General features: G+C 39.3%; 1 protein-coding gene across 1 annotated transcript in view; it reads left to right on the forward strand.

Annotated features, from left to right (window-relative positions):
* Positions 1–9,513, forward strand: part of LOC146464336 (uncharacterized) — a 114,099-nt gene extending 104,586 nt beyond the window's left edge. Inside the window, exons 18-24 of the mRNA XM_085129852.1 lie at positions 1,558–1,742; positions 2,615–3,076; positions 3,989–4,453; positions 5,297–5,508; positions 6,042–6,082; positions 7,403–7,499; positions 8,387–9,513. Coding sequence (XP_084985978.1) covers positions 1,558–1,742; positions 2,615–3,076; positions 3,989–4,453; positions 5,297–5,508; positions 6,042–6,082; positions 7,403–7,499; positions 8,387–8,573 — 1,649 coding nt within the window. The 3' untranslated portion in view covers positions 8,574–9,513. The remainder of the gene's footprint in view (positions 1–1,557; positions 1,743–2,614; positions 3,077–3,988; positions 4,454–5,296; positions 5,509–6,041; positions 6,083–7,402; positions 7,500–8,386) is intronic.
* The last annotated feature ends 491 nt before the right edge of the window (positions 9,514–10,004 follow it).

Genomic DNA, 10,004 nt, shown 5'->3' on the forward strand with positions numbered 1-10,004 from the left:
AAACTGTAATTTATTTCAATGAATATTTTCTTTGTTAGGGCGAGATTACAAGTTACGTTCGGCACCGTTAATTAGGGAACTTGAACACAGACGTTTTTGAGCCACGGACGGTAACCGAAAATAAAATTTTTCCCTTTTTGGAGCGTTTTCACGCCATCGCGTTTGTATCGTTAAGCCACAGTCATCAAGAAGAGCTGTTTTTGCTGTCCGTGGGAAGGAGCAAAACTACGCCAAGAAAAGAAACATTCGACTTTCGGTTGCTGTCCGTGTCTCACGAACGTCTATCGGAGGGGGTGATGGCGGAGACGATTGGGGGGGGGGGGGGGGTTAGCCATCGCGTGCTCACTGGAGGCCGCACGTTTATTGAGTAAGGTGAAGCAACAACTACAAAGGTGCATACGATGATAATAGCTTATGAAACAAAAAAGTAAAACTGAACTTGGAAGAGTACGAACGAGCATCCACAGGATGAAAAAACCTCCCCGCGCTCATTACGGCAAAAACTGAGGAAAATTTCCAGGCCCTATAGATAGTACCCTCCAGACCTGCCGGTCACAGCTAAAATGGGCGTCCGGCAATACTTGTTGTGTTATTCAGGGGGGCCTTGAAATTTTAAAGAGTTGCAATTCCTCAAACCAAGGGGCAGAATTAAAATATACATTAGGTGTACGTAACCCCAGTATTTTGATAAAAACAAGAGGTATGATATATGGTGACAACGTATTTATTTCGTTTTTCCATTTCTTGAATAGAGGATTATTCAAAATGCTATTGACTCCCAAGATAAAAAAAAAAAAAAAAAAAAAAAAAAAAAGAACCAACCTGAAATGCCAAATAAAACCCCAAGATTTCATAACAGAGGAATGACCTTTGAGACATGCAGCAGTAAACCACAGGGCTTTAATTAGTCACGATAATCTCATAACGAGGTACAGTCTACCACCAATACACACAGTCTCAGAAAATGGCTTATTTAAAATAAAACAGTGCTCACAGTAAACCACATATGAGCCTTAGGTGGCCCACACAGCATGCGAAGAGCTTGATCCGGTTTCTGTAGGACGAAACAACTTAGGGTAGCGAGTGCTGGATGGGATGCTAGTCCATTGCAAGGTTATCCCCTGGGTTTTGTAACCATTACTCCTGTGCGGATAGAAGCAATATGGAGCAAAGTTTCTCGTGTAAGTAAATAATGCAGTGGCAGGAGATAGACCTCGAGAAACGGGATCTTCAGATACACCCTTGAAAATAAGGCGAATATCAATTATATAATCTTACAACTACATAGATCATGAAAATATGTTAGTGTTTGGTACATGGATATGGTACATGTTGGGATACTGTAATTAAATTTTGGTTTCTTTTCTTAATTTCACCAGAAACTGTAGCTTATTTTCCACAACTACTTAGAGGAATTTGCACTTCAGTATAAGTGTTAGCTGATGAATTATGTAGTTCACCATATGCGAGGCTAGAACCAACACAAAGGCACTGTCAAAAGACAACCAGACTTCGTATTTCAAGCAGCATTTTAGTTCCAAAATATTTTATTTTTAGACTCTACAGATAAAGAAGCAAGAGACCATCTTCTGGAGGAAATTGAGTTAATGAAATCGATTGGTTCTCATCGCAATGTTGTGAGCATGTTGGGTTGTTGGGTTAACTCAGAACCCATCTTCCTGCTGCTGGAATATCTTGCATATGGAGATCTACTGCACTGGCTAAGACGAAAGAGGCAACAGGTGACATAAATAACTCAATATACCGCGGTAAAGTGGTCATTCTAGTTGTTTCCAAAGGGTCGACCATTCAAATTTATTTCACCACAATCAGCAAGAACGGTTTCATCAACGGGGCATATAAAAGAGTTGTTTCGAGAATTTGTTTTATTTGGCTGGTAATATACCGTTGAAAAATTCGGCCAAACTTCCTAAAGATTAAAATGTTTGTACATGTATCACGGAGGTGCGTCAGCAGAGATTGATTAAATGGTGTCTGGGACCAAACAAACTACTCCGTACTGAATATGGAGATATGAATTCCGTAAGAATAGGTTGGGCTGTTCAAACGTGGATCTATTAGCGACATTGAACTTTCCTTGGAAAGGTGTTCGAGTAATTGGAAAAATCCTTCTAACTTTCTGCAAAATCGTTTCAAGTATACCTTGAAATTAAGAGGACAGCACTCAGGTGCCTGTATACGTCTGAGTGGTATTGTTCATTTGAAGATCATAACAGTCCTTTTGACGAAGCAGTGTACACACTTTTTTGATAGACGAGAATGAATATACGCCATTCTGTGGTTTTAGTCTCGTATTCTTGATTAGAGATTAGGCGGAGGGCTGTGGAGAAAGGCTAACTAGGTGGTTTTGAAATCAGCTCAAATGCGTCACTACTCTACCTCTTTCAGCGTGCGTACGCCTCTATTGCTCGCTTTGGCGAGTGGAGCCATGCACTAGCATAAGTCCACCTTTCTGACCTCTTTGCAAATTCTTGCAACTTCTCAAAATGGTCATAAAGTTGTTTGAGTAAGGTTATGAATCACGGCTGGACATTTTCCCATCTACAAATCGTCTCACCCTCAGCTTTTGTTCCTTGTAATTTTCCTCCTTTAGAAAACCTATCGAAAGTGTTATGATAACGACGGATTTACACATGATGCTGAGAAAACGCAACATGGCACCAAAGATGACTCAACATTAATGCCATTGGCTGAAAAGACAGAAGAAAGTGAGGAAAAGTTGTGCTGTAAAGAAACATTCTCTATTGCAAGTGGGACTGCTAAAGACGGCGGAGGACACTTAGATGCAATTAAAGTGCAAATTTTCAGTGCAGATGTTAACTCCAATGTACGTTTGGATGAAAACGAGAGAGAAAGCAAGCAGATAGTTTTTCGTGGAAAGACAACGAGGGATCAAGCCGTAAAGATGGATGTTCAGGAGTTGACTTGCTCTGTCTGTCTCGTTAGTCCAGAAAATGAAGAGGATGGAAACAAAAGCAAGGGAGACAAGTCTCATGACAGCGAGGTCTCACCGAAGGAGCTTTCTTATTTTGAGCAGCAAATAGGTCTGGAAATGGTAAGTGGCTTTTGTTTGTTTGTTCGAGTTACAACCACTGCAACGCTAGCTATTAGTAGCCATACGTTAGTTGATTTGTCCTTAAAACACCTTGCGTATACCTACAACATGTCAAATATTGCAAGGAAAGATCAACTGAACGTTTGGACTAATATTCTTTTGTTGTTTTTGGCGTGTGCATGATTTGTGGTGCAACTAATGGGATTTAGTAATAACTTTGCCCGATTACTTACCGGAACAGCTAGTAGTCTTCATCAGGCAATGAGGTTGACAGATTAGAATTCGCCATTTATAAGGCAAAATTCGGTTGTGAGTGCTAGATTTCTACCCGTACTTTTCCAGGATGAAGCTCTCTCGTCATAAGGCCATAAGTCAGCGGCTGCTATTTATCCTCAGGAATTCAGGAAATTCCATTTCTATTCCGAAGGGCTGAACTCACAGCAACCCTGTTTATACTTTTAGAATTGTTCATTCCAGAATACTTAGCTTTGTGATGGAAAAGTAATACGGGCAGTTTTTGATAGACAGGAAAGGATATATTGCCGTTTTAGTTCAATTATGAAGAAGCCAATGAAGGTTTGTAGCAAAAGTGAAAAAAAAAAAAAATTAAAAACAACAACGACGAGGCTAAGGTACGTAGCGTCAATAAAGTAGCTCCAAACACGTGGCAACTCTAGCCACTCTCTGAATCGAAGTTGGTGACTTAGATAGTTAACATAAATAAATTTCCTCCAGAGTTCAACGCTTGTGTCGTATGCTTTAAATCGACTATGTATTACAAACAGTTTAGAATAATGGACTGAGTGCTTCGAGACAGTCTCAAACTATCCTTTAAAATTTTGTATCATTTTATAGTACCGTCAAATTTTCTCTTTTCAGTTTTTTCTGTTTCCTTTGATTTTCATGCTTTAGGAAAGCTATCAAGAGTGTTACGACAACGAGAGTTTTACACTCGACGCTGACAAAACGCAACTTGGTACTGAAGATGATTCAAAAGTGATGCTACTGGCTCAAACCTCTACCGAAAGCAAGAAATGTGCGAGTTATGAGGAAACTACGGCTTCAGGGATTGCTGAAGGTGGAAAGGAACATTGGGATATCCCTCTATTGGAAATTCGCAGTACATGTGATAACTTCAAACAACTTCAGAATGAAAACACAAGCGGAAGCGTTGACGCCAGTGGGTGTGGGGCGCTAAACGTTGATCATGCTGCAAAGGAATCCGAAGGCCTGGCTTGTTCTTCTCTGTCTGTAAATGAAAATGTTACTCCAGGAAATGCAGAGGATGGAAACGACAGCAATGGAGATGAGCCGCACGATGACGATTTCTCTCCAAAGGATCTTCTTCGTTTTGCTTGGCAAATAGCGAGGGGAATGGTAAATAATGTTCTTTTGTTTTTTAGAGTGTCACTTGAACGCTGGTTGATGAGGTTTAAGGTTTTAATTATTAGACACAATTGTTACATATAAAACAATAGAAATGATAATTAATAGTGAGGGGAGTACCTTTTAAATACCCAATATTCATTGGGTATTTAAAAGGTACAATTTGTACTGCTTGTAGAAGCTATTATATGAGAGCTTTTTTTATTAAGAGGAAAATTTTTCCCAAATTTTTGACCCTGCAAATGCAAAAGTGGCAGCTCCATGATTATTCATTATCCTCGGCCGATGGAAATTAAGGTTTGATACAAATATGGTGTTGTAGCTATGAACTTCAGAGGCAAGAGTTAGGGTTCCTTTGAAAATGTTAGGAATATTAGTAGTATTGTTAGTAATTTTATTTGTGAAAAGGGGCACCTTAAATTTGTAAATGTTTTCAAGTGTAAGAATACCTAGGAGATTTAAGAACGGCATAGCACTGTCCCTGCTATGAGCAAAGAACATGCTACGCACACACTTATTCTGTTTAGTTTTAATCTTAAGCAACCTGGTCTTGTAAGCACTACCCCAGCTTGTAATACCATAAGTAATAGGCATACGTTGTGCGGGTAACTGATCAGCTTAAACTACTGTCATGTTACCATTCCTTAGAAAGTGGTTAAGGGGAAAGAGGAGATTTTTAATTTTCATATGTTGGTGTTCATTATTTATCTTAATAGGAATTTAGAACGTATCTATTGTCAATCGCGACTTCTTTATGAATTCCGTAAAACTTAAAATTCATTGATACATCGATCTAGTATGGGTTGATTAATTGATTTTCTATTCCTTCCACAGGGCTTCTTGTCAAGTAAAGGATTTATTCACCGCAATCTAGCGGCACGAAACATTCTCCTCGGAGAGGGCAAAGTGGTTAAAATTTCTGACTTTGGACTGATGCGCCACATTCACGGAGAAATCTACAAAGTCAGTAAAGGCACGAAACTCCCCATGAAATGGATGGCACCTGAGGCACTTTTTAACAGTGAATACTCTACGAAAAGCGACGTGTAAGTGTTGTGACATGTATCTTAATTAGGCATGCAGTAATTGTTACCCAGTATCAAGCATTAAGGGTTTTATATATCCGGTACAATAGGAAAATGTCTTTTTTATGAGGGATCCTCTGCATAGGAGAATTGCAATAATACCCTCGAAGTTCTAGAGAGGGGTCGGCTCTATCCGTCTAACATAGATCACAAAACATGGCCTGTCTAGATAGCGTTAATTGAAGAAATTTAGAAGGAAATGCGGATGGAGATTTCGTCATGAAAAAACTCTACAATGTATGCGCAATGATCGCATTGTAAAACTCTAACTCGGGATCCTTTTGTAATTTTACAAAAAATCTTTGTGTAGGACGACAGCCACGTTGTTGTTTTCTTGTCTTCCTTTATTTACGGTAATGATGTCTTTTTCTTTTCTCGACAGTTTTTTTTTTAATGTTGTTATTTGTAATTTTTCTTAAATCTGTATGTCATTTAAACGTCAAACCTAGAAGAAGAAGTTTATTCATGGACATTTATCCTGTAATTTTTTTCAGATGGTCTTTTGGAGTTCTGCTGTGGGAGATTGCCACAATGGGTAAGAAACCAAGCAAAGAATTACTTGTATATTTACCATTTGTCAAGTCTTTTAGAACTATGCAGTGAATAATTAATAGCTATTAGAGCGGTTTCCAATTGAGTGTCGTAAAACAAAAACCAAAGTAATTGCTCTGGCCAAACGCAACAGATGTAAACAACACAATGAACCAATCAGAATTCGAAGCAAATACATGTAACTGGCGCCAAGCGTGGGAATACTCGTGCGGCCAAAACACGATTGGTTTTGGTTTGGATTCCCATTGGTTGAGAAAGTGGCGCGAGTTTTGTTAACTAATCACAGAGCGTAGTAATGCAAAACCAAAGCAAACGCGAAATTACCTTCGACACTCAATTGAAAACCGCTCTAATTGCCTGGCTGCCTGATTGACCGACTGGCTGACGGATGGACGGAAGGACTGACCGATTGATTGACTGACAGGTCTGACTCACACGCTCACTGATTAGCTATCTCACCTGATAATGATTGATCATGACTTCAGATCAGTTAACGGTGATTGTGGGTCAGGGTGTGACTGGTGTGGCCAATCCAGGTCCTGAAAGCTTGCCTACACGTGGGACAGATGTGGGCGAGTGCTGCAGTTCAATTGGCAGCCACGATTTTAAGCGCTTCTTTGACGCTATTAATTATGTGTACAGACACCCGTCATTCGGCTCCTCTCCCCTTCTCAGCTCCGAATGACTGACTGGTTTACTGAATCATTGACTCACTCATCCACTGACTGACTCACGCTAAAAAGAAGTTGACTCAGTGACTTGCTGAATGATTCACCCAATGACACAACAACTGGATGGCTGAGTGACTGACATAATGTTTGATTAACAGACTCACTGGCCTGATGACTCACTGCTTGCTATTTTTGTCTCGCTTGTTTGCTTGCCATGGATTGGTCGATTGATTGAGTGAAAGGTGATGATTGGCTGATACCTGTCTGCTTGATCGACCGACCAATCCATCGACTGGATGGCTAAGGAAGAGGAAAGGGGCGAAAAGAAGTGGAGGTCAGGAGGCACAATGTGCAAATTATTTTAGACAATGATCTTATTGTCAATATGCTACTCTTCCTTTCCTAAATGGAGTAAAGTGCTGCAACTACAGCTGGTGCTACCGGTGTTGTATTTTTCACGTATCTTAACTCTTAATGATTGTTAGATCTCAACCACGTCAAAAATAGGAAGCAAAAGTCCTTTTAGACTAACATCAATTCAGACACCTTCGCTGGAGGGTACAATGCGTCAGCGTTTTTATATGTACCAATCAAGTATAGCATATCATTAAAAGCATGATTTTATTTTCAAGGAGGAAATCCGTATCCTGGATTAGACAACAAAGAAATGTACAATCTTCTCAAGACTGGCTATCGCATGGAGAAACCAGACTGTTGCTCTAGTGAAGTGTAAGTTGTTGTTTTTCTCTCTTAATATGATATATCTTTAATGAAGCTGATACGTAGTTTGTTGGTAACGGTAAACGAATACTCAAATGTCTCTCCTTAGGAGCTTAGATAAGCCATTTCTTTTTAGAAATGACCAAAGCAATCGCTGATATTTTAAAGAGAGTGGTCATAAGTTATTTCACCACCATCATAATCATGATCATCCGACTTATGATATTCCGCTATAAGTGTTAATTAGGCCACCAATATCGTGACAGTCAGTTTCCATTTTTCTTATGCCTGCCACTTTTCCAAAAGTGTTCCGTTTGTAACTGCAGCACCTTCACCATTTGACTTTATTCGCTCTCAGGCTTACACATCAGAAGATCTTTCGAAAATCTTTTCTAACCCATTTGATGCACACATGCAGCTTAAGTATACCTTCCAAGTCTTTTGCTCCAAAGAGTGACTCCGAGGTCTGGTCGGGTCTTTTCATAAATCCGGTTTTCTGCAAATTCCTTGACAAGCATATTGCTTTTTGAGTGCCAAAGTGAGGAATTCTTTCCTTATAATTCCCCGGGATTGCTAGCCATGTGAAGGAAATTTGGTTTGTCGAGGTAAAATAAAATCTCTCAATCTCAGCGGCATTCCAACCCATGTGAGTTACAATACCTGCTGAAGACAAGGGCGATCATGACACCAAAGAGCACTGGTAGCCGCAGACATTTCTGGCGTCTGGCAGACTTCAGTCACAGTTTTCACCTAGTCTGTGCCCATCCCTCATAATAAACTTTCTCTGCCCGAAATATTTGTTCTCGCCAGTACAGGACTACAAAATGCAAAACACAGCGTTTATTCAAAAAAGAAATCGCCATTGAACAATTCGTAATGCTGCAGTATTTTTTTAGATTCCAGCTGGTAATGGAGTGTTGGAATGAGAAGCCCAGTGAGCGACCGACATTTGATCAGGTGACGACAATGTTGGAGACGATGCTTATGAAGAACACCCCTTACTTTGACCCTGGATTGCTGGATGAGTCGAAGGCCTACTACAATGTGATGCCGGAGGAGGAGATTGTCGTGGAAGCCACTTAGAAGAACCGCAAGCCCATTTAAACCGTTGTTATAATTGATAAAAAGATCCAAACCATGCTTAGATTAAAGTTTACATTTTAACCCATTTGAAAAAGACTACGGTTATTCCGTTTCTTAGTGTACTAATTATAAGAGTATGTCAGACATTTTTTAATTTATAGAACATCTTTATAGATAAGATTCATGTTTTTTCGGCATTTTGGCTCTTTCTTGGAGTGCTTGCTATTTGTCAGAACTGGCTGGCCAGAGCGGTCAGTTCGCAAATGGACTTTACCGATGTGAAGGTTAATTTTTGTCTTAGTCCTCCGAATTTCTTGAAAATAGCGCATACCATTTTCGGAGTCATTACTTTTCAAGATTTTGCACTACCATGCCTTCAAAATGACGCATTCGATTTACAGACCAGAAGTTACTGCCAACCAGTTCTGCACATTAAAAGCTTTATTGGTCACCAGAACGCAAAATAAGGTACAAAAGGAACATCTATAATTCTATCATGTATATAGGATAATTTAAAGACCAAAGACAGTTCCTTAAATGAGGCGTAAAACGTTGACATAGTTTTTGTTAATATTTTAGTTTAATAGTTTCCAGATCGTGTCATTTGTAGCTTCAAGGAGGTTTAGTGCATAAAAATTATAATTATATTCTATAGTGTTTGATGTTACAATTAATGCATTACCAGTTGATTTAATAAAAAAACGTACAAGTTAACTTGTTTACATATAGCAGATACCATAAATGACCGTAGAAACGAAAACAAGGAAAAATTCGAAGATAAAAACTGTAAAGACAGGGTTAGCTGATAAAATGAAACAATATGCTAATAGTGAAGGCTTTTATTCGGTTAAGAGAAATGCATCTCTGCAGAATTTACTTTGTTACTTATATATTTACAGGATTTGCGATTATTGTTACTTCAGCTGAAAGTAAAAATAAAAGGTTTGGAATCTGACATGACTTTACGACTTGTCACTGTCTGCTAAGGCTTATGTCGAAGGATTTGGTCGATAAAAGTACTAACCCCCTTATCAAACGGTCCAGAAGAGGAACTTTAGTCTTCTTATTGTTTTCGAAGCTATAACCATGCGCAAAAGAGTACCCTAAACAGTTTTTTTTTTAATATTCATTGTATTGCGACTCTATTTGGCCGGGCTCAGCGCATTGCACCTATAGTTAATCTATTTTGATCTTGCCGACGAAGGACACAATCAGCCCATGCATGCTTTGGAGCACGGTGAGGGTAAAAGGCGGAAAGAGTTTGCGGAATGGAATGTGGAATGACGTGCGGAATGGCATAATTATGCAAAATACGAATTGCGGAATGACATAATTATGCGAGATACGATTTATGCATAATGACTTACAAAAATACATTAAACTGAAAAAGCGCGCCTTTTTTGGGGCGCCAATCAAATACAGCCTTTTTGT

This window comes from Pavona decussata, unplaced genomic scaffold (genome assembly GCF_977016875.1).
Source record: "Pavona decussata unplaced genomic scaffold, jaPavDecu1.1 SCAFFOLD_164, whole genome shotgun sequence".
Lineage (NCBI taxonomy): Eukaryota > Metazoa > Cnidaria > Anthozoa > Scleractinia > Agariciidae > Pavona > Pavona decussata.